Below are 24,938 nucleotides of genomic sequence, written 5' to 3'. Positions count from 1 at the left end.
TAAATAAAAATTCATAAAAAAAAAAAAATACTTTTTATTACATAAACATTTACATCTTCAGTATATCAAAAAGTTGTAAGAACACAAACAATGGTCCAGGAGTAATGATCTCATAAAAATTGGTTAAAAAAACAACAAAACTTCACCAGTATAGACAAAGAATCTACAGAAATAACTCACAACAGAAGAACTTATACTAGAAAAATGGGTCAATAGTAATCTAATAGATTCAAAGTAAAACAATAACAAGGAATCATTTAACTATAAAATTAATATTGGTGAAAGGTCACTCATAAATGACTGGCAGCTATGTGGTGTGACCTTTCGGGAGAGCAATTTAACGATTTGCATCGTATCATAAGATCCTGGTTCCACGTTCCAACACAAAATGCCTGGTAAGGCCAGAGAAACGGCTCCTGCTACAGAGCAGCAGTCGCCACAGCCCCAGGCTGAGACAGGGTCTGGAACAGAATCGGACAGTGATGAGTCGGTCCAGAGCTCGAGGAACACGACTCCACATAGGCAACCACACAGCAAGCCCAGGAGGCAGTGGCAGAAATCGATGAAGAACCAGTCAGCACAGCAAAACAGGGCTGGAGTGAAAAGAAGGCAGGAAGGCTATGTCCAAACTGGGTCTTCGACAGATTACTGGGATTGCAAGGGTCACTATCCAGCAATCTAAGCCTATCCTCTTTGTCATCACAAAACCAGATGTCTCTAAGAGCCAGTCTCAGATATAGTTTTGGAGGAAGCCAAGATCAAGGATTTATCTCAGCAAGCCCTGCTAGCAACTGCTGAGAAATTCAAAGTTCAAGGTGAAGCTGTCTCAGACATTCAAGAAAACACACGAACTCCAACTGTGTAAGAGGAGAGGGAAGAGGAAGAGGATGATGAAACAATGTGGGAGTTAAGGACATAGAAGTGGTCTTTCAAGAGCAAAGTCCATCTAAGCCCTGAAGAATAACAGTAATGATATTGCAAATGCTATTATGGAATTAACACTGTAACCATCTGAAAATGAGGACCTTTTTTTTGTGTGTGTGTGTGTTTTAAAGGAGTGATTGCTGCTTGGTTTGAAATGTGTACTGTTTCTATCATTAATACAGTTACGGCTTTCTGTGTAATAATAAAAAAAAAAAAAGAATCATAAAAATGTTTTTACTACCTGACCTAGAAATACTGTTTGGAGAATTCATATATAATGCAAAAGAAATAAAAAGTTATTTCATAAAGATGTTCATGAAATAATTCTTCATAGCAGCAAAGTCAGAACCAACTTAAATATCCAACAGTTAAGGGTCTGTTAAGTGTGATGTGGACACTGCACCACACCTGGCATGGTCGGCGCCTAAAAAATGTCTACCAGGTAAACTATGCAGCAACACTGGGTATCTGGGCTAGGTGGACTCTACTGGACTGGAGTCAAGATTCTAGTGTCTTGATGGGGAAAAACAAATAAGCATCCTTCTTCCAGAATTCTGCCTTAGCCTGGATTTATTCTAGCTGGAGGTGCTACTATACACAAGGAGAAACTGACAGGGATATAGAAAAGTGACTGCTTTCCTAGGGAGTCAGGATTAAGGTTGCCTCTTCTCTCTCTATTCCAATGCACTGTGTTACACTGTTTTCACAATAATTTTAAATAGAGTATTTATTTCAGCCATATGAAATTACCTCTTTCTAATTTAAACAATAGATAATTCCTCATTTATGTAATGAAAATAATAATAGTACTTATAGATATGGAAACAGAGGCCCAGGGAGGTCAAAGCTGCTTGCCCAAGGTCATTCGGTTTGTGAGTGGCAGAGCCAGGCCTCAAAGCCAGGTCGTCTGACACCAAAGTTCACTTGTTAATCACAAGGTTATACTGTTGCCTGTGGTATATTGCAGGTCCCCGCAACATAACAGGAAAAAGAAGTGAACAACCAAGAGGCTAAATCTGTAATGAGATCATTACTAAGACCCAGTGGATAAATGAGAGGAGAACATGAGCAGATGTTTCGCTTGGAAGGAAATGCAAGCTTGGTTTCTACTCCTGTTCCACTAGAACCTTATTTGACTCTCCTACACGCTGCCCACTGCCTTGGTCCCAGCCCCGACTCCAACCCCAATGAATGGGGTCATGGGAGACTTTGCACTGGGGATCCCCTTCAGTCCAGGTCCCCACACTTACATGATCAGCCACATTGGTGCAGCCCCCTGAGCGGATGAGGGCCCGGGCCACATCCTCAGAGCCATTGAGGGCTGCATAATGGAGGCAGCTCTGCTCTTTCTAGAGGAAAACAGGAATCAATGCCATGTCCTAAGGACCCTTCGTAGTGGGGTTTACAAAGCACTTTGGGATTCGTTACTCCATTTTCTCTCAGAACCCCTCACCACCCTCCCTACCCCCCTGGGACTATTATCCCCTTTAAACTCTGAGGCTGGAGAAATCAATGACTCTCCCAGGCCTGGCGACTAGTAAAAGGAGTTCACTATGATCTCAGCCTTTCCTTGCCTCCGGAACAGAGGCCAAAGGTTGCACAATTGCTTAGCTGGTCAAGACACGCAGAGTATAGACTCTGAGGAGATGGTTTTCAAAGAAGGGGACAAATAAGATTTGCCAGTCCAGGACAATCCCCACCCAGCACACACTGCCCAACTGGAGCTGGTCTCTGGGTGTCCCAGCAGGACCTGGCAGGGCCAGGGCGAGGGCTTCATCCTGGACTGGCCTTCTAAGTGCTCTCCTGGCCCAACAGGGATCTCACATGAGATCACTCTGTGCCAGGCAGGCCCCACCGGGTGACCTACTGGTCCAGTTTGCCAATATGGGGCAAACCAGGACAAGTTGGTCACCCTTTCAAAGTCCTGTCTGAGTGCACAGGGTGGGTGGGAACTAGCCCACCTCCCAGTAGGAAATACAATCACTGTGGGTTTGGCCCCTCGCTGGAGATCCTGCTGCACGACCCTTCAAGGGGTGGGAATGTCGAGATGGAATGTGGCCTCTGCCAGCAACCTCAAGCCAAGGCTGAAGCACAAGGCCCCATGACATGGGCCGCTCCAACCCCACCAGTGACCACCAGCAGCTGGACGCAGCCTCCTCAGTCACTAAATTCCTATGCTGTTGCTGTTACAAAACCCTCTCGGTGCTGGGCACAGGGAAGGGGCCTTACTGACCGAAGACGACACCAGAAAGCCCCAATCGGGTGCCCTGAGGTGGCTCCTTTCCCTCTTTGGGCCCAGTGCCCCCCACCCCCACACCCTTAGGCCAGTGGTGCCCACACCTACGGGAGTTCTGTAAAGTAAGTGTTTTGTGGCTTATAAAGCACTATTCACACTTAGGGTGGTTTAACGTTGATATTATTAAATTTAGATTTGCCATTTTGCTATTTATATGTTTCCTTTCATTTTGTTCTTCTATTTCTCCTCGCCTGTTTTCTTTTGTGTCAAATAAATATTTTAGCAAACGATTTTAATTCCTGTGGTTTTTTAAAACTATTTTTGCTGTTATTTATATTTTATCATTTATTGTCAATATTATTTTTGCCTTATTATTAAAATTTAGAACAAATAAAGAATTCCAGGTCTTGAAGCAGTTTAACCAGACAAAAAAAAGACTGTCTGTCATTGACCTAAAAATAGAAAGCAAAGCAAAATGCAGCAGAAACACCAACTCCGCACCTGAGGAAAGGCCACAGTCCTCCTTTCCAGGACACGGGGGAATTTCAGGGGCTGACTGAGGGAGCGCAAGGATGAAGGAGAGAAGAGGTCTGTCCCAGAGTCACACAGGGCCAGCTCTGAGGGCTGGTGTGGCCCCTGCCACGGTGGGCCTCATACTGGGGATTCCCCCTCCCCCACTGGGTGGGACAACCCTCCCCTGAGCTCTGGAGTCAGGACAATAGGCTTCTCAGACTGAGCTTTGTTTGCTTCTTTCCAGCTTGGGACCTGGGAAGGTCACTCGCCCTCTTAAGCTTCAGTTTCCTCATCTATAAAACGGGGGCCATTTTTTGAGGTAATAGTTATAAAGGTGCTTTGTGAACTATCAAATGCCCAACAACAGGAAGACAAACAGGCGCTGAGCTCCTGTTATGCCCCGGGGCACGGGGCTACGTGTTTAATCCTCACAGCAATGTGAAAAGTGAGTATAAATCATCCCCATTTTATAGTTGGGAAAAGAGGCTCAGAGGGGTTAAGCAACTTGCCCAGATCACAACAGCTCAGCAGTGGAGAAGACAAGACCAGAACCTGGGCCTGCGCCTCATGGCCTCTGTACACACACTGTTCAGGAATCACTGAGGCTGTTGCTGCTGACTCGGTGACAGCTCAGCGGCCAGGGCCGCCGTCAGCCTGGGGTAGGCCTGGCTACCTGGGTGAGGGCGTTCACGCTGCTCCCAGCCGCCAGGAGGAGCCGCACGCAGTCGGGGTGGGTCCCTGCAGCAGCGGCGTGCAGGGCGGTCAGACCCTCCTGAAACACAGGGCGAGGTATGAGGACGACAGGAGGCTGAGGCCAGAACCTGAGCAGAGGACAAGGACACCCTCATGCCAGGCTCCAGGGCTCCTTGAGCTCTCCACTGCCCTACTACCGAGGACAATGACCCAGTTATTTTCGGTTCCCTGAGCCCCGCACCTGATTTTCTCACTTTGAGGGGCAGGGGTACATTCATCGCCTCCTCCACCCCTCCGCTCACATTCTCCCCACCCTCCAAACAGCCTCACCCTGCTCCGTCCATTCCCTCCTACTCCAGGAAGCTATCCTTGACCATCCTGGCCACCAAGATTTCTCCCTTCTTTGAGCACATGCCCTGTGTATGACTTCGCAATCCCTCAGGCCTAGTGCCCACGAAGCCTGGAGCTTTGTGCTGCTGCTTAGTTTTTCCTGGTGAGCTGTTAGTTCAAGAACATATGCTCAGCTCCTGCCTTCAGGGCCTCTGCCGGGGAAAACCAGGCCCTGCCACGGGCTGTGGGTTCCTTGAAGGCAGAGAATGAGTGTCACCCACCTCTGCGTCATCCAGATGGCAACTCACCACATTCCTCTCCTCCAAGTCCAGCCCGATGTCCACGAGTTGCTGCAACACAGCCAGGTGGCCCCGGCCCGCGGCCAGGTGAAGAGCTGTGTTTCCCTCCTGCAGGAAGGGGCTGGTAGAATCAGTTTCCCAGGCCCTGGGGACCTGCTGGAGCCACCCCTTATTTTATAGGCATGAAAACAGGTCCATAGAGGGGAAGTGACATCTCCAGAGTCACAGAGCAAGTCCATGACAAGCTGCAGCCCTGAATGCTGAGCCAAAGCCATCCTGCCCCTGAGAACTATGCCAAAGACTATAACCAGGGCACTTTCTTCTTTTTTTTAAAGATTATGACTCGCTTTGTTACAGGACTCACTGTATTGTTGTGGTCTGGAACCTAACCTGCAATATCTCCGAGGGAAGTCTGCAGTTTCTTTTTCTTTTTAAAAAAATATTTTTATTAATTTATTTTTGTTACAGATGTTTCTTTTTTTCCCCCTTGACACCCTTCTCCAGATCCCTCCCTCCTTGCCCCCAGCATTGTTGTCTATGTCCATTAACCAGGGCACTTTCAAGGGCAAGTCCTGGTCTCTCTTTCCTTACACGTCAAGGCAAACATTTTTTTTGTTAAAAGCCCTACTTTCCATGCTCCTGTCTAAAGCTGGTCCCTCACCACCCCTTCCCTCTGCTCAAGGCCACAACTGCAGAGACTCTCCCAGCCAGCCACACGGCCACCAGTCACTCACCTCCTCTCATCTGTGCTCAGGACATTATTAGCTTCTTATCAAATAATGTGGCCGACCCTGACCACACAACTTAAAACTGGAATCCCACCCCTGTGCTTCTGAGCCCCTTATCCTGCTCGATTTCTCCTTTTTCTCCATAGCACTGACGGCCTTCTGAGACCTCTTTAATTGACGTGTATACCATGCTGATTGTTGTCTGACTCGGTTGTTAGAACATAAGCACCACAGCGTGGGGATGGCTGTCTCTTTTGTTCTCTGAAGTTTCCCCAAGCGCCTAGAATAGCACCTGGGGCACATGGCAGACACTCAGTAGATATCTGTTCAATGAGTAACATGATGAGAGCCGGACGCATGTCTCCCAGGACCGAGAGCCAGAGGACTGGTAGTTGCCTCACACTGGAGAAGTCCAAAGATGACAGTGACAGAGCAAAGAGAGGTAGCTCCATGTAGTGAGACAAAAGGCACAGTGTCCTTTGTATTAGAAGTGGCCCCACCAAGGGCAACCTGCTTGGGGTATCCTTAAAGGGATGCAGAGGATACCTGGAGGGTGAAGGGGCCCCAGCAAAGAGGACAGCTGGAAGTGGCCAGAGAGGGGGTGTGTTCCTAAAGAGGAACCACAGATGGAGAACCAGGGCAAGGACCCCTGAGGAATCACAGAAGCATCCAGAAGGGAAGATGCAGCTTTGGCCATTCCTCACACCCCGAAGGCCCCTGGGATACATCTAGTTGAACAGGTCCTAGGGGCCTTCCAGCTCAGGCTCCTTCCTCACTCTGGCCTGTCTCATACCTCATGAGTAGGGGACATTCACACTTAGGCACAGATCTTTAAAGGGCCCATGAGGATGTGCACATATACCAACGCCAAAGCAGTATTTAAAAGAGTTAAAAACTTACACTGCTCCCTTGTGATAAGTCCACACATATTTAAAACAACTGTAAATATCTTATGGAATCAAAGATGAAACATTTAAACTTCCTCTATGATGACAGTCATATTGTAAATAAAAATCAAGTTTTTAAAATCCTACCAGCTTTGTTCTGCTTCTCTCCCACCTCTCTGCAGAGGTGCGTGCAGCGGCCTAGTCAGCTCTCTGCAGAAGTGCATGCAGCAGCCTAGTCTGCTCTGCAGAGGTGCATGCAGCGGCCTAGTCAGCTCTGCAGAGGTGCATGCAGCGGCCTAGTCAGCTCTCTGCAGAGGTGCATGCAGCGGCCTAGTCAGCTCTGCAGAGGTGCATGCAGCGGCCTAGTCAGCTCTGCAGAGGTGCATGCAGCGGCCTAGTCAGCTCTGCAGAGGTGCATGCAGCAGCCTAGTCAGCTCTGCAGTAAGCAAGAATCAGGCTGGGGGAATGTGGCCAAGAAAAGCAAACAAACTGAGGGAGGCTGATCTGTGCCCCTAGCCCCCAGGGCTATGGACACAGGCAGGGCTTTCTTCTTCCTTCTGGATTATAAATATCCACACCCTGCCCTTTGAATCTGCATGTGGCAGGGACCCGATAACAGGGCACTCGAACTGTGCCTGGGCCAGACAGGGCAGGGGGCTTGGTGGTAGGAGAGCCAGGTGAGAGGAGAGCTTGGCCTTGGGCCCAGTGCCCTCTGCCATCTGCTGTGAGGATGCCCAGCCTCTCCACCTCTATGAGGTCCTGTCAGCATCTCCTCGGTGTTGCCAGTGGAATTAATCACTTTCTCTGGACGCTCAAAGCCTCCCTACCATCCCAGCACATGTGGCAGAGGTGTCATCACCGTTCTGTCATCGTGTTGATCTGACAGGTGGGGCCCTAGCAGGAGTCAGACCTTCAGTAGCCCAGAGCCTTGAAATGCTTTCTGTGCTGCCCTCCCCAGATGAAATTCAAAATGAAAATATTCCTCATCTGAACATACAAAACTTAACAGGGGCATGCACGTTTAAATACTTCTTTCTGGAATTTCTGATTGCAAGGTTCTGAGCAAGTTCATCAAAGCTGCACTTTTCTTGTTTTCTGGTTTTGGTGCTCTTGCTCTCCTGGGGCCCTCAGTACGATCATTTCTTTCCTCCTGGGTAGATGTGTCCTGGCAGGGGCTGTCTTTCACCCCTCTCTGTAACCCCATTGCCTGGCCCAGAGCCTGGCCCAGAACACGACCGTTTTCAGCCTGTTTCCGAAATGAAGGGACTCAGCCTAATCTGATTCTCAGGACCGGACTCAGCCTTTTCATCCCAAAAGGATGAATGCGGACAGACGCACTCAGTTCGAACCTGAGGGCTGTGCCCCAGGAGGCAGCCTGGTGAGAGAGAGAAGCACAGGGCGAGGCATCAAGACGCGGGTTGCAAACCCAGCCTGACCTTTGTCCTGCTGTGAGACCCTGGCCAAAGTATTCCCTTCCTCGGCCCTCAGTTTCCACATCTGTGGCGAGAAGATTGAACTGGCCCCTGATGAAGATGCTTTCCAGTTCTAAGATCTTTTTATTTAATTGTTGAAAGTCTTACAGATGCCCCCCTTTTTTCCCATTGACCCCCTCCTTCCCGCTCCCACCCCCTCCTGCCTTCCCCAGCCTAGTGTCCGTGTAGATTAGTTGTGCATATATGCATATAAATTCTTTGGTTTATCTCTTCCCATCCCCCATTCCTCTGAGGTTTGCCAGTCTGTTCCCTACTTCCATGATTCTGGGTCTCTTTTGGTCGACAGCTTATTTTGTTCTTTATGTTCCACTAATAAGTGAAATCATGTGGTACTTGTCTTTCTCTGACCGGCTTATTTCGCTTAGCTTCACACTCTCCTGTGGTATATTTGTCTGTGAGTTCTCTGTCCCTAGCTTAGAAACAGGACTACTTCTATTCTGACCAAGCATGTTGATCAGAGGGTTAAAAATGGAGTCCGTTCCTTTGTCAGAAGCATTGGTTAGAATTTGCTGCAACATGTGTGTCTAATAATTTGCAATGGTCCGTTGACAGGAGTAATTTGCAGGGTAGTCCCTTCCAGTCCCACCCCTAACACCTTCTCAGATTCCTGAACTCCACCCTGAGTGAAGTGCTCACTCCTCGGAGCTCATCCTACTTTTGCCATCATCACTGTCGCTTACTAAACCACAAAGAAAGCAAATAGCCACAGGTGAGTGGCTGCCACCCCCTAACTGTTCCCCACCCCCAATAGCAGATGTTCCCAGTGGAATCACAGTCGCTCAAGCCCACTCCAGGCAGCACTACCAACCAATCCGACTTGCCATCCTGACTCCCCACGTTGGATCACAACTCTTTAACCAGGATTGTGGCATTGAGTTCCTTGAGTAAGCAACTGTGTCTTGGGCATTTTTGTGCTCCTCACCTGTAGCACAGGGTTGGCCCGTAGTTTGTGCTCAAAAAAATGCCTGCTGGATGCCTATCAGACACACTCTGGTCTTCGGGCCACCTGCCCCTCCAGCAAGTTGGAATCAGAAGTAGGGACAGGTGAGCTGGCAGCGCCCACCCCAGTCAGAAGCCCAGAGCCTGGCCCTCCCCTGGGACCCATGGTCACAGTACCTTGTCCTTGACACTGTGGTCACAGCCAGAGCCCACAAGGAAGTCCAGAGCATCCAGCTGCCCGTGCTCGGCGGCCCGGTGGAACGCTGTCCTTCCCAGCTGACCAGGAAGAGAAAAGTGAACCTTTGTGCCCTGCCCATCTGGTCCCTATTTCCCCAACCACTCTGGGCTTGCGGTGGCCTCTCCTGCCCCAGATACTCTTCCTTCCCTTCACCCCACACACCTTGCCTGGAAAGCCCAGACCCAACTTCCCAACAAAACCCCCCTGGGTCTCTCCCCCACTGAAATCCTTCTGTGTCTCCCTGCTGCCTATTGAATAAGGGACAGAGTCCTGAGGCTGGGGGTCGACATCTCCTTGAGGAACCCCAACAACCCCTCTGCCCTCACTCTCAATATTCTGATCCACCTGAACGCACACGCAAAGGACCCTTTTCTACCTCTAAGCTCTAGCGATGCTCTCTCCTCCATTTGGAACGCCCTTGATTTCCCATCTTACTGACAGGATTCAGTTCATTCACCAAATGCCACCTCCTCCAGGAAGCAGAAAGCAGTGGCTCCCTCTCTAACTTCTCTAGTCCTTATCAGGGCCTCTCTGGAGGAACTAACCAGGCGTCGCCTGTGTCCTGCTCATTAGTGCCCTAATGCCCCTTCCAGACCAGCCATTCGACTGAGGCGAAGTCCAGTCGGCTCTAACCAAAGCTCAAAGGACACACTCAAGGAAGGGGCATGAGTGGCCCCAGGAGCCCCAGGCCCAGTGGAAAGGACAGGCTTGATGCCACGCTCACCTTGTCAGCATGGTCCAGGGCCACGTCCTCCAGGTCTTCCATTATGAACGCCAGCACCGGCACGTGGCCTTTTTGGGCTGCGCAGTGCAGTAAGGTTAGGCCGTCCTGAAACAAGCCCAGGGAGGCCCCTGCAGTCTGCGAAGGAAGTCCCTTCTCACACACTGCGAGGAAGGAGGTCTCTTGGCCCCAGAAGCAACTTAAGTGAGGGAGGTTTGCAAATCCTGTGTGTATAGCTCAGAGCCTCTACCCTAGCCTAGCATTACAGCCAGTGTGTTGCAACAATCAATGGGTTATAAAAGTCAACAGAACAGTGTTTTACATCTTGACAGTGATTTGGGTTATATAGGAGTAGCATTTGTTAAATCTCAGAGAGTATAAATGTAAGATTTGTGTATTTCCTTGTCTGTAAAGACATTGAACCCTATAATATGTATGCCGAAATATTTAAAGGGAAGTATACAGATGTCTGTAATTTATTTTTAAATGTTTCCAAAATTTACAAAGAACTCTAAAAACTCATCAGTGTGGAATTAAACAACACAATTAAAAAATAACTTAGAGCCCTGGCCGGTTTGGCTCAGCGGTTAGAGTGTCCGCCTGCGGTCCAGAGAGGCCCGGGTTCGGTTCCCGCTAAGGACATGTACCTCGGTTGCAGTTTGTCCCCGGCCCTGGTTGGTCGTGCGGGTGGCAGCCATTCGATGTGTCCCTTTCACATCGATGTTTCCCTCTCTCTCTCTTCCTCTCTCTCCCTCCCACTCTGTCTGTACAAAAAATGGAAAAATGGCCCTGGCCGGTTTGGCTCAGCGGTTAGAGCGTCCACCTGCGGTCCGGAGAGACCCGGGTTCGGTTCCCGCTAAGGGCATGTACCTCGGTTGCAGTTTGTCCCCGGCCCTGGTTGGTTATGTGGGTGGCAGCCACTCGATGTGTCCCTTTCACATCGATGTTTCCCTCTCTCTCTCTTCCTCTCTCTCCCTCCTACTCTGTCTGTACAAAAAATGGAAAAATGTCCTCAGATGAGGATTAAAAAAAAAAACACTCAAAAATGGAAAAATGTCCTCGGATGAGGATTAAAAAAAAAAAAAAAAGATTTTTCAAAAAAATAAAATAAAAATAACTTAGAGCCCTGGTCAGAGTGGCTCAGTTGGTTGGGCATCCTCCTGGGCACCAAAAGGTTGCCAGTTTGATTCGTGGTCAGGGCACGTGCCCAGGTTGCAGGCTCCATCCCTGGTAAGGGGCATGCAGAAGGCAGCCGATCTGTGTTTTGCTTTTACATGGATATTTCTCTCTCTCTCTCCTACTCCCTTTCTCTCTCTCTAAAAAGTCAATAAAAAATAATAATTTGGACAACAAAGAAGATATATAGAAGGCAAACAAGCACATGAAAAGATATCTGAAGCCCGTGGTGTGGCTCAGTGAATTGAGCTTCGTCCCATGGACTGAGAGGTTCCGGTTGGACTCCCGGTCAGAGCACATGCCTGGGTTGAAGGCTCGATTCCCAGTGGGGGGGTGTGCAGGAGACAGCTGATCAATGTTTCCCTCTCACATCGATGTTTCTCTCTCTGTCTAAAAAATCAATTAAAATACATTTTTCAAAAAAGATATCTGAGCCCTGGCCGGTTTGGCTCAGTGATTGGGGCATCAGCCGGGTCTCAGGTTCAATTCCTGGCCAAAGGTATATACCTGGGTTGCAGGTTTGATCCCTGGTCCAGGTCAGGGTAAGTTCAGAGGCAACCAATCAATGTACCTCTCTCAAATCCATTTCTCTCTCTCTCCCTCCCTCCCTTCCACTCTCCCTAAAAATCAATAGAAAAAATATTCACAGGTGCCGATTAACAACAACAACAACAACAACAACAAGGATATCTGACATCATTAGTCATTACTGAAATGCAAAGTAAAACCACAAAGTGTTCCTAACAAACAATAAACTATGGAAAGGGAGCAAGGTGGCAGCCACAGGGCAGGTGTCAGAGGTGAGGCAGACCTGTGCCACTGGGGACAGGGGGAACAGGGGGGGCAGGGGCAGTGGAGTCAAGCGGGCTGCCGGCCGAGGCCTTACCTTGTTCTCACAGTGGATCTTGGCCCCTGAATTAACCAGAATCTGAAGAATCCGTAAGTGGCCGAACCAGGCAGACAGGAGAATCGCGTTCATCCCAAACTAGGGGAGAGGACACAGGCAGAGGGGAGGAGAATGAGGAGGCACGGCTGCATTGCAAAGTCATACAACCATAAGGCACCATAAGTGCCACCCATGCCAAGGAGCTCCCAGCTTTAGGAATTTAAAGTCCAGGAAAAATTTAAAAAGAGAGGCTGATATACTATTGCAAACTTGGGTAGGGGGGAGGTGCTAAACAAAACTTAAAAATAAAACAGCTGCCATCTACTGTCACCATCATTTCATAAAGAAGAGGGACCATTTAACACACAAAATTTGGAAGGAGCCAATCTAAGAATACATTCTTTCCAAATACAGTTTTCACGAAAAACACATTACATTGTTCTTATTTTCTGATTTGCTGTGAGTGGTGAAGACCTCTTCCTGGACTGGCGTTTGAGAATCACCTGTTTAAATCTCCGACAGAACATCCTCCAGGCTGATGGCTAAGCGTGCTCATATGGCGGGACAGCACTTGGTCACAGCACAGACATCACTGTCAAGTGCCGCTCCCCTTGAGAAGTCCCTCCCTGCGCTCCACTGAGATCTGCACCCCTGTGCTTTCCACTCCACCGGCCCTTAGAAGCAACGAGAACATGTTCCCACCTTCTTCTGACAGCAGCCCAGCACGTCTATTAGGCTCTTCCTCAACCTCCCCAAAGTGGTGCAGAGTCATCAGAGCCCCTTCTCTGACCTCCCCACAAGCATGAGGAGCAGGTCTGTAGTAGGCAAGTGCTCCCCTGTCCAGTGGGGAGCAAAAATGCAGAGTCCACCTCAAGAACAACTAAAGAGGTCAGTGTTCCCCCTAATCTGCTCCCACCCCAGCACGCTCCAAGTTTCCTAGGTCCTAGGGCAGGGGCCAGAGGACAGAGCTGGCCAGCTCCAAGTCCTGAATCAGCTTCCATTTCAGTCTGGACTTGACAGAGAGGGGGCGGGGCATCCCAGCACCTGCATGGAACACCCTGGTCACAGCTGCCTCCCCACTGGCTCCATGGGAAGGGGTAATAGGAAAAGGAGTCTTAATGGCTGGTACCAGAATTTCTCTTAGAGACTGTGTTTAGGTAAAAGTACTGACACATGGTTGGGATAAAAGGTGAAACACAGAGGGAACTGACTGATCAGCAGGCACCTGAACATCCAAAGAGAGTTTCACATCTCTGGCCAGATTGGCTCAGCGGTTAGAGCGCTGGCTCTCAAACTGAAGGGCTGCAGGTTAGATTACCAGTCAAGGCACGTACCTGGGTTGCAGGTTCTATTCAGAGCCCCGGTCGGGGTCATGCAGGAGACAACCAATCGTTGTGCCTCTCTCACATCGATGTTTCTCTCTCTCTCCCTCCTTCCCTTCCATTCTATCTAACAAATATCAGTGGAAAAATACCCTTGGGTGAGGATTAACAAAAATAAAAAATTAATTATATAATCTAAAAACCAAAGAGAGTTTCACAGCTCTGCTTCAGAAACAGGCAAGAACTGGGGAGAAGACAAGGACAGCACTGAAGGAGGGTACGGGGGCAGAGGCTGAGGTCAAGACAAGGAAAGTGCCAAAGGACTTGAAAGAACAAGAATGTAAAGGAGGGTTTCAGGATTTTTGCATTGTTTTCATGTAAATCTCCTCCACCTCTTAGTTTGAACACCATGTTCCACACCAAAAGCCTTGTGTCTGGGGTCTCTATGGAAATCAGGGAGAAGGACTGAGATCCATGTTAAGGGTGCTGCCAGGGTAGAGACAAAGTGTTATTTATTTATTTAAATCCTCACCTGAGGATATTTTTCCATTAATTCTTTTTTTTTTTTTTTATCCTCACCCAAGGACATCTTTTCATTTTTTGTTCAGATAGAGCGGGAGGAAGAGAGAGAAAGAGAAACATCGACGTGAAAGGGACACATCGAGTGGCTGCCACCTGCAAGACCCAACCAGGGCCGGGGACAAACTGCAACCAAGGTACATGCCCTCAGCGGGAACCGAACCCAGGTCTCTCTGGACCGCAGGCCGACGCTCTAACTGCTGAGCCAAACCGGCCAGGGCTCCATTAATTCTTAAATAGAGTGGAAAGAAGGGAGGAGAAGAAAGAGAGAGAGAGAAACATCGATGTGAGAGTGACACATCGACTGGTTGCCTCCCGCACGACCCTGACCAGGGCCAGAGATGAATCGCAACCGAGGTACGTGCCCTTGACCGGAATCAAACCCAAGACTCATTGGTCCACAGGCTGACGGTCTAACCCCTGAGCCAAACTAGTCAGGGCCAAAAGGTTATTTTTTAAAATAATTTTAAAGCCCTGGCTGGTGTAGCTCAGTTGGTTGGAGAGTCGTCTATGCACAAAAAGGTTGCAGGTTCAATTCCTGGTCAGGGCACATACCCAGGTTATGGGTTCGACCCCCTGGTTGGGGTGCGTGCAGGAGGCAACCGATTGATGTTTCACTCTCACAGTGATGTTGCTCTCTCTCCCTCTCCTTTCGTCTCTCTCTCAAATCAATAAAAGCATGTCCTCAGGTTAAAATTTAAAATAATAATAATAATAATCACCCTGGCCAGTTTGCTCAGCAGTTAGAGCGACGGCCTGCAGACCAGAGAGTCCGGGGTTTGGTTCCCACTAAGGGCTCGTACCTTGGTTGCGGTTCGTCCCTGGCCCTGGTTGGGGTTGTGCGGGCGGCAACCAGTCGATGTGTCTCTCTCACATCAATGTTTCTTTCTCTCTCTCCCTCCCCCTCTATCTGAAGATAAAGGCAAAAGTATCCTCGGGTGAGGATAAAAAATAAAAATAAATAATAATAATAATAATAATAATAAAGAAATAAGTGACTGTTGAAAAAATTTTAAAGAAAATAAAATATTTTAATTTTCAATTATAATTGACATACAATATTATATTACTTTCATGTATGCACCCCAGTGACTAGACATTTATATAACTTAAGAAATGATCACCTGGATAAATCTAGTGCCTATCTGACATCATATACACAGGATGAGGCAAAAACAGGTTTACAGCTGTGAGTACATGGAACAGAGAGTTTATTCTTGCATTAGTAATTATTGTATTATTTTCCACATGAACAACTATATACCCACTTTGCCCAACGCTGTAGTTATTACATTATTGGCTATATTCCCTATTATGTATTTTACATCCCTGTGACTATTCTGTAACTACCAATTCGTACTTTCTTAATCCCTTCACCTTTTTCACTCATCCTCCCAATCCCCTTCCCATCTGGCAGCCTCCCAAATATTCCCTCTATCTATGAGAGACAAAGGGTTATTTGCAAAATTTCAAGAGGATGGCAAAAATTGAGCAGAAGCTAAAAGTAAGAGCCAGCAGTGACCACAAGAATTTAAGACCTTCCTCCTGAAATCTTGGGGAAGGTATTGGACCTGCCATAGCACCTCAGATAGGGACTGGAGTTGGTCTTAGCTGGAGCCAAAGAAGCTAGGAGATCCAGCACGGACTGAGCTCAGCCCCCTGCAGAATAGCAGTAACTGTGGGCTGGTTGGATGAGGGAGGGAATGGATAAGCTTAGGGTAGAGTCCGGGGGAGAGCCCACAGGAACTTGGGAATGAAAAGGATCAAGGCTCATGGCTGAGAGAGGAGAGTCATGGAAGCCACGGCCGCTTGCCATTGGGAACCCCAGGGATACCTCACAGTCCTAGTTCCAGGAGCTTCCTGGGAGAGAGCCCCGTGGCATATCACTAGAGACCAACAATAGCTTTCCCTTCTCCAGGGTCTCCTCCATCCCCCTGTTACTAAAGTAGGCATGCCCACCAGCCTTCTTATTGTTCAAGATGTATTAATTGCTATTTGCAAAGGAAAAGATTTATAAAAATACTCTTCTCCCTCGTATCTTCGTTTCCTACTCCGTCCCTCAAGGAATAAATCAGAGCACAGTGGTGATAGTGGGGGTCTTTGTGGGCAAAGGGATGACAAAAGAGCTGTCAGAATCTCATTGGGAAACTCAGACCAAGGATCCCAGATAATCTCCTTCCAGAGTCACCTCTACATAAGGCCACAGCAGGTGCAGAGAGGAGTGGGGAGGTAGGTTATAATCAAGCCCTCCTTGGGTTGGGGGGGGGGGGCCTGGGAGCAGAGAGAAGCCAGGACAAAGGAAAGGATTTACATGAAAGCTAAGTATCTGCTGGAAAGTTTATGATTTTGTTTTTTATTTTATCTCAAATAACTTTACCTTTGCTGTTACAGTTAATAGTTTGAATTATAGATGCATTTGAAGGAATTTGAGATTACAGAGAAAAACAACTATGATAATTATTTAAATAGTGACAATTTTTTAAATTATAATGTGAGACCTATGGGTTTATTCCAATATATTATAGTTCTATATCATTTTTTATTTTCAATTACAGTTGACATACATTATTATATTAGTTTCAGGTGTACACTCTAGTGATTAGACATCATATAACTTACTAAGTGATCATCCTGATAATCTCACACCCATCTGACACCATACATAGTTATTAGAATATTATTACTGTAGTCCCTATGTTATATTCAATATACTAATTTTTTTTTATCCTCACCCAAGGACATTTTTGCATTCATCTTCAGATAGAGTGACAGGGAGGAAGAGAGAGAGAGAAACATTGATGTGAGAGAGAAACATCGACTGGCTGCCACCCACTGGCTGCCACCCACACAACCCCAATTGGGGCCGGGGACAAACTGCAACCGAGGTACGTGCCCTTAGCGGGAACCGAAGCCAAGTCTCTCTAGACCGCGGACCAATGCTCTAAGCACTGAGCAAAACCAGCCAGGGCTATACTAATTTTTTTAAATATGTTTTTTATAGCCTGGGTGGTGAGGTTCAGTTGGTTGAGCGTCATCTCATGCACTGAGAGGTCCCCAGTTCAATCCCTTCTCCTTTTCTCACTTTCTCTCTAAAAAATCAATAAAAACATATATATTTAAATATGTTTCTATTTATTTTAGAGAAAAAGCAAGAAGGAGAGAGATGTAGAAACATCCATTGGCTGCCTTCTGCACACCTCCTACTGGGGATGGAGCCTGCAACCCAGGCACGTGCCCTGACTGGGAATTGAACTGGGGACCGCTCAGCGCATGGGACGGTGCTCAACCAACAGAGCCACATGGGCCAAGGCAATATACAATTTAAAAAAATTTTTTTAAATTTTTTTTCTTTTTTTCCTTTATTGATTTTAGAAAGAGAGGAAGTGAGAAGGAGAGATAGAAACATGGATGAGAGAGAACATCGATTGGCCGCCTTCTGCATGCTCCCCACTGGGGATTTGGCCCACAACCTGGGCACATGTCCTGACTGGGAATCGAACTGGCGACCTCTTGGTGCATGGGTCAATGCTCAACCACTGAGCCACACCAGCCGGACCAATTTAAAAATTTTTAAATTTAGACTCTTAAATGTATCCCTGTCAAATGTCACTGTCAAATTCAGCCCTTTCCCCAAACCTGTAGAGCTAAGACTGTTAGTCTTCATGCAAACTGTTGGTTAGAGGATGCGGCAGGACAGAGCCTTGTGGCACACCATGAGAGACCTGCCTTCTGATGACTTTACTAATAAGGCCTTTATTAATCCACCCAATTATCTGTTCTACAGCCCATATCGCTCCTTGCTCACGTGATATCAGGAGGAACTGAAAAGGCTCTCCAAGAACTGAAAGGCCCTTGAAAATGGAGAGATCTTTGTGTCTGTGCGAGGGATACGTGGGACCAGTGCGGGGTCAAAGCCCCTGGCCTCCCTGCCCACCCTGCCCCTGTGCACCTGCACGCGCATCAGCGGCAACCTCGGCAACGACAGCTGCTCACAGACCCAGAGTGAGCTCCGAGGCCCCTTCCCCACCCTGAGACAGACAGACAGACAAGCACACACAGACATGCCCCCGTAGGGGTCCCGTACCGCATCCTCATCGTCCACAGCAGCCTCATGCTCCAGGAGAAGCCGCACAGCCTGCTCGTGCCCTGCACCTGCGGCCCAGTGCAGGGCCACCCTGTCCACCTGCCGAGTGAGAGGAGTCCTGAGGCACCGCTGCCGGCCGGCCCAACTCCCACCCTTCCCCGCCCCCAGGCCAGTAAGCTGGTCTGCAGTGGGGAAGGGCCTTTGCCAGCTCTGGTGACCAGCGACTGGGCCCCAGCCCCATTCTGGCCCCTCCTGCTCCACACAGCAGTGCTGACATGAAGATAGTAAAACCCAACGACTAGATCCATCTGTCCCTCACTGAAAACTCTTCGCAGCTCCACATAGCTCTGGGACAAACTGCATGGCCTGGCCCTGCCTACCACTGCTCTTCAGAAACGCCTGCATCCCCCTCTAAGTCTGTCCCTGTGGTTTATGATTATTCTCCAAATCCCTGAGGACCCTAGAGGGCCTGCGTTCTGTCCCCTCCTTCCCTCAGAATGGGCCCGAAGGGGCCTGACCCCCACTCACTCTCAGACCACCCTGGCAGTTCATCATGGTCTCTGGCCCTCGGCACGTCTGAGCAGGCCTGGTGGAAGCCATTGACCCTCTAGTCTTCAGCTTGTGAGGTGACAACAAAAGGAAACACTAATTTTCTGTGTAGTGTCTCTGGGGACCTGCTGTTCCTTCCTCAAGGCTTTTGCCCATGCTGTCGCCTCTGCCTGGAATACGGTCCTTCTTCACGGGCTCCTACAAAAACACTTCTTCCTCGGGAAGCCTTCCTGACCCTTTGAAAGGTGCGACCCCCACACGTTCTCAACTATCACTGTCAGAATGAATTGTTTAATGTCCATCCTCCCCCACCAGACTATCAGCTCCAAGAGGGTAGGCACTACGTCTACCACGGGTCTGCTCCATACCTAGCACCTAGCACGGTGCTGGCACAGAATGGTAAGCCCTCAGTAAATATTATTGATCGGATGAATCAATGAATGAGTGAATGAATGAATGAATGAATGAATACATGCATGAATGAATGAATAAGTCTGACGTTAGCATCCTGTCATCCAACAAGTCCACGCTTCCTTGTTAGTGCTTAACCAGCAGTTGAGACTAAGGATCCAGTCACCAGTAACTTGCTGTGTGACCTAAGGAGGCTTGCTGCCCCCTCTGCCTGCCCCAAAATGTAAACAGGACTAATACTTTCTGCCCTCCTCACCTCTCCAGGGTGTGTGAGGATCACCAGGAAGCAGGTGGACGGGTGTTCTGAAAACCAAAGTGTTCTGAAAGCCCCAGAATTCCCGTTACTAGTACTGAGTCTCAGGAAGGCTCTGAAGAGCCAGGTCATGCCCTTGTCATGTCGCACCATACAGAGCCTCTGCTACGGTCAGAAATCCTGCATCCAACCTTTTCGGCCTCCACTGACACAGCACTCAAGCTGGCATCCTCTCTAAGGTGCTCCTGACAGCCGGAGCCCCAAGGTGGGGAGATGCTACCGCGGTGGTGCTCGGCCTATCCTCAGTGTCCCCCACCAGAAGGAATGGCTTTTCCCTCTTTCCTCTTCCCCAGCAGGGCTGTGGACCACCTCACCTTCAGCATCCCAACATGGTTTTTGAGTCCCCAACAGTAGGCAGGGACCCACAGCAACTTCACCCATTCACTGGGCACAGAGAACCCTCAAAGATGTGAGCTAAATGGCCCTGGCCAGTTTGGCTCAGTGGTTAGAGCATTGGCCTGTGGATTGGAAAGTCCTGGGTTCGGTTCCTGCTAAGGGCACGTACCTCGGTTGCAGTCTGTCCCCGGCCCGGTTGGGGTCGCGTGGGTGGCAACCAGTCGATGAATCTCTCTCATGTTGATGTTTCTCTCTTTCTTCCCCCCTCTCTCCCTCCTGCTCTGTCTGAAGATAAAATGCAAAAATGTCCTTAGGTGAGGATAAAAAAAATTATTAAAAAAGAATTGAGCTAAATGGCTGCCTCATGCATGCTCAGCCTCTCTTGGTCTGGTTTCTCTTGGTGTCAAACCCCTGGACTTCTAACCACAGGCAATACTCCACCTTTGTCCCTCCAGGTGTCTGCCCCATCTGCCTATCTGCCAGCCTCTGACTCCTGACCTTTGACCCCCTGGTCTCCTGACTCTAACTTTTGTTCTTTGCGTATGCCTTTCAGATGAGTCACAGGGATTAAGAGTATCAGTTCTGAAACTGCCCAAGCCTGGTTCGGAATCCTGACCCTGACCTTGGGTGAGGCCCCATAGACCTTGAGACAGTGTGGACAACCTGAGCCTTCCCCAAGTTAACACATGCAAATGCAGGCTCCGTGCACTGTCCCTCCTGAGAGGCACCCCCACCACACTGCCCCCCGCCACTCCCCCTCCCCAGTGGAGGAGCCATTTACGCACGTGGTTTCTGGCCCTAACGTTGACTCTTCTCCTGATCAGCTCCTTCATCCTCCCAATGTCGTTCCTGCGGGCAGCCTCGTGGAGCTGCCTCTCCAGAGGAAGCACTGGGGGCAGAAAAAGGGGGTGTGGGATCAGGGAGAGGGTCCCCACACTGCATAGAAAGGAGTAGTGAACAGTCCCTCCCGGGCCCTGAACGTTTCCTGGGCTGGGGTCTTCCAAAGGAATGGAAATTGGGGGGATGCCTCTCCTCCATTTCAATCACCAGACTTCCCCAGACAGATTGTGTTTCCTTCTAACTCACCACATGTCCACACGGCCAGGAATCGGCAAAACCCTGAAGACAGGAGACCATGGGCAAGACCATCCACGGGGCTAGGTGTGTGTCCCTCACCCCTCAGGGGTGCCCTATTATCCAGGCTTCATGTCTGCTCTCCAAGAGCTGCTCTTAGGAAGGGAATGGAAGTCAGGCCCCTGCAATCTATAGCTACCTTTTCACAGCACTGCGTAGAAAGCAGCCAGGACCTACTGAGCCATCTACTCTGTCAGAGCGGGTGGAGGCTAGAGGCATGTTCACCCAGATTCTTTGCCCTCATCCCTCCACTTCTTCTCTCCTCTCTTCTTCCCGCTAGGGGCCCACTCTGACTTGCCTTCTCTGTGGTCTCTGCATGCCTCTCACCCTCATCATTGCACCTTTACCTCAGACCGTCTCAGACTAGAGAGAACCTCAGAGCTCCCCTGCCAGCCCCCTGCACGGACAGCGGTGGGCTCAGAGGGTTAGTCAGGCAGAATCAGGCCTGGTGACCCCCATATTTCTGTTGTCCTGATTGCTCTTGGCTTGTGAGGATGTCTGATCTCCTTAGCTGGACCTCAAGCTCCTTGGGGGCCCTGGCCTGACCCTTCCCAAGCCACCTACAGCTTACAGCAGGCCCAAAGCTGGGCACAGGGAGGAATCCACAAAACTCTGCTTCCATGAGTGACACTAATAACCCCAGACTAGTAGATACCCATCCCTCCTCCAGAAAAGCCTAGATACACTAGCACAAATATTTCCCAGCCCTTTGCACAGTCATTACAGGGAGGTAATCCTGCAGTTTTATTACTGCCAAACCCACATCCTATATGTACGGTCCAGTGTGAATGTCCAACCCCGGCCTCTGTCTATCTAGGGACAGGTGGCCAGCGTCTGGCAGGGAAAGTTAATAATGCATTGAGGTGACAGACAGGCCTGCCAGCAGTTTGTTTGTCCTGATAAATTCCAAATAGCTTTCCAGCTGTGGGAGAAGGTCTGGGGCTTTCAGATGCTTCACAGAAACAACCTGTGGACCTCAGAGCTGCTGCCCAGGGCAATAGGCTCTGGCTGAGTCACTTCCTAGCTGTGTGACTTAGTTACTTAATTATCCTGTGCCTCAGTTTTCTGATATTCCAAATAGAGACATAAGCTGCCCTGCATGGTTATTGTAATGATTAGATCTAAGATATAAAAAGCCTCTAGCTTGGTGTCTGGCAACTAGTGCCCACGTAATTGTAATTGTGTTGTCACTATTATTCCTCCAAGGCGAAGGGTCAGAGATTACACTCTGCTGACCAAAGACCTGGAAGTGGTAAGGACTCCTTCATCCAGGGCCCTTGGAGCCAGCGAAGGCTCCAACCAAGGAAGGAACCCGCCCTACCCATCTCCCTGTATTATTTTTCTCCATAGCACCTCTCACTATCGGCATATGCTATATTCACATATTTAAGTTTATTGTCTGCTTTCCCCATTATAATATGAGCCCATGACGGGAGAGATTTTTTTCTGATTTGTTCCTTACTGTATCCCCAAATTCAGGCCCTGGCATATATTTGTTGAATGTATGAGTGACACACAAATCATTACATCTCTTGGCCTTTGAACTATAAAATGCTGCCCCAATTAAGACTCATTAGCCCCATGAAAAACCAAACCATAAATTCAGGTAAATGACAGGAAGGAAGTCCTGGTATAAGGCATCTTCCTGTCAACGCTTCAGAAGATGGAGAAAACACCACCATGGACATAGCTGATAGCTCCGCCCTTCCCCATCCCAAAGGGGTCTGCCTTTCCTCCAGGTAGGAGAGGGCCCTTCTGGAAGAGCCCCTGTCAGATCTCAGACATCTCTGGGAAGCACTGTGTCCCCAGCTTTTCTTTCCTTAATCTCTTGCCTGAAAACCCCCGCTCTCCAGATCTGGGGAAAGAGCTGGCACTCCAGATATAAGCTTAGAGAAGCTGGGGTCCTAGTACCCACTCTGCCACTTTCTAGCAGCAGGATCCTGGGCTAGTCGTGTCCCCCTGTGGGAGGTGAGGGGGTCTCAATTTCTTCAGTTATATCATTGGGAGAGGGTGAAAAGAAAGTGATCTGAAGAGAGCTCTTCCAGTTCTGACTCCCTTTCTCTTAGCTGAAGCTTAGGGGGAGTGGTCTGGTTTGTGTTGGAAAATAGTCAAGAGTCTGAATGGGAGCAAGCACCAATAAAATCAAGCCTCATCTCTTCCATCTACCTCAACCCATGCATCCTCTTTGCGGCCACATTAAATACACACTGCACTCTAGCCTCTGAGCCTTCGCCCAGGCTGGGTCCTCAGTCCAGAATCCCATCCCACACACCTCAGTGCACCTTGCTGCACATTGTAAAGATCATGTGAGCCTCTGCCCCAGGCAGAACTCTGTACCCTGTGAAATAGCACCTTGGTAGAGTCCCTCATCCCATCCCCATCCCAGTGAGGACACAGGGCACCATCCTTCTCTCCCCTCCCCCAGACAAAGTCCCCTAAGGCCACTGATGCCCACGTGGTTGCTGCCTAGCCTGGAGGCCCTGGCACTGGGCCTCCTTGCAAGGCTCTGAGGTGCCTTGTCCCACCTGCAGCACAGCCTAATTCCCCGCCAGGGTTTCAGTTTCCCCATCTGATATGGTCACCACTCTTCCTTCAGTCTGGACATGCTGGGGGAGCTGGGGCCTTCGGCGTCTCTACCACTTAATGACTGTGTGACCTTGGGCCACTTCTTTAACCAGCCTGTGCCTCGTCTTTCTCTTCTGCAAAAATGGAGATAGCAATAGGTCCTACCCATAGGGCCGCTATGGAGATCAGTGTGCCTGTCTTGGCTGGGCCTGGCACACTAAGTAAGTACTCAATAAAGGACCGCATTGCCATCTTATTTATAGCTAATGTCTCAGGCTCGTGGCCAGTGTCCCCTCAGCCTGATGCGCGTTCCTCTTGGCGCCACAAAGGAGCCCAAGACAGAGGTGGACACGCGGACCGCACCAATCCCAGCCCGGGTCGCCCGCGGGGTGCGGGGGATGCTGTCATCCCCCCTCCCCTCCCTGGCCCGCAGCGCCGCGGACTCACGGCCGTCGGTGTCCCAGGGCAGGTGCTCCTCCATGCCGCCGCTCCGCAGGCCCTGCGCGCTCTGGCCCGGCGCCAGCCCACAGCCGCGTCCCGGGCGGGGCGGGGCGGGAGCGGAGCGGAGGGGGCGCGGAGCTGGGGCCGGGAGCTTCTAGGTGCGGGCGGCAGCCGCTCCCCCAGACCCCTTGGGGACGATGTGGGCAGAGCTCTGTAGCCTGTCCCCTCCCCCCACACCTCCATCCCCGATCAGGCTGCGGGTCCCTCCTCGGACTCCCTGGACCTGCCCACCCTCGGCGTCCTTCACACCGGTGTCTGGTAGGAGCCACTCTGGGCTCCCCCGGCCCCCCTGGGAGTGTCTTCCCCCACCCCCTCCGAACCTCCCCCTACCACCCCACCCCACCCGCAGTCAGGGAGCTGTCCCAGCCTCTCACGCCCAGAGACGTGCACAAGGCCTCCAGCAGGCCCCACATCCTTGGGGGCTTCTTAAGGAACAGAAGCCCCTGCAAGCCTGCAAGCGTTTGTAAAGATGGTCCGATTTATTCATGATCAGAAAAATACATAATGATATTGAGATAGTACAATGATAATGAGATATCACTTGCACCAATTAGACTGGCAGAAACCAGAAAGCTGAGGAATGCCAGCTGTTGGTGGGGAATGAGGAGCTGTCACAGCCAAGTCACTGCTGGTGGGAGTAGCCTGGATAGCCATTCTGCAAAACAGTCTGGCAGCAATGAAGGAGATTATACACAGCAAACTGAGTCCCTAAAATCCAGCTCCTTCTCTTCCTCTTCATCTGTAAAACCCATGGGTTGTGGGGAGGGTCTGTGAGTGGTCCAGCCCCGTGGTCCCTGGCTGACCCAGGTCACTCAGGAGAAGTTGAGCTCCCCCCCCCCCCAACACTGGTGGCAGTCTTCTCCACGAGGTGAAACTCCTGGCTTTTTCTTGTTCTTACTGTATATCTTGAGAAATTAGAGTTTTTTGTTTTTTAACAAAATAGAACTGTGACTTGTGTTTTGCAGTTTGCCTAGTTGATTTCTTGTTCCTTTGCTATTTGGGTGGCATTCCGTTAGAAAGGCGCATCCCAGGCCCCAGCCCCCAGCCCAGACCTGCTGAATCAGAACCTGCATTTCAACAA

General features: G+C 49.7%; 1 protein-coding gene and 1 pseudogene across 1 annotated transcript in view; one reads left to right on the top strand and one right to left on the bottom strand.

Annotated features, from left to right (window-relative positions):
• The window catches only part of ANKDD1A (ankyrin repeat and death domain containing 1A), a 40,649-nt gene extending 16,812 nt beyond the window's left edge, over positions 1–23,837 (bottom strand). The window contains exons 1-11 of the mRNA XM_036273355.1: positions 23,804–23,837; positions 20,443–20,546; positions 18,049–18,147; positions 13,382–13,397; positions 13,260–13,273; positions 12,064–12,162; positions 10,005–10,109; positions 9,220–9,318; positions 5,005–5,103; positions 4,347–4,445; positions 2,175–2,273 (exon numbers count right to left, since the gene is read on the bottom strand). Coding sequence (XP_036129248.1) covers positions 2,175–2,273; positions 4,347–4,445; positions 5,005–5,103; positions 9,220–9,318; positions 10,005–10,109; positions 12,064–12,162; positions 13,260–13,273; positions 13,382–13,397; positions 18,049–18,147; positions 20,443–20,546; positions 23,804–23,837 — 867 coding nt within the window. The remainder of the gene's footprint in view (positions 1–2,174; positions 2,274–4,346; positions 4,446–5,004; positions 5,104–9,219; positions 9,319–10,004; positions 10,110–12,063; positions 12,163–13,259; positions 13,274–13,381; positions 13,398–18,048; positions 18,148–20,442; positions 20,547–23,803) is intronic.
• Positions 389–1,007, top strand: LOC118637790 (annotated as a pseudogene).
• Positions 23,838–24,938: the final 1,101 nt, after the last annotated feature.

This window comes from Molossus molossus, unplaced genomic scaffold (assembly GCF_014108415.1).
Source record: "Molossus molossus isolate mMolMol1 unplaced genomic scaffold, mMolMol1.p scaffold_m16_p_1, whole genome shotgun sequence".
In the NCBI taxonomy this organism is placed as follows: Eukaryota; Metazoa; Chordata; class Mammalia; order Chiroptera; family Molossidae; genus Molossus; species Molossus molossus.
The sequence above is the reverse complement of the archived record's forward strand: the minus strand, read 5'-3'. Positions and strand labels throughout refer to the sequence as shown.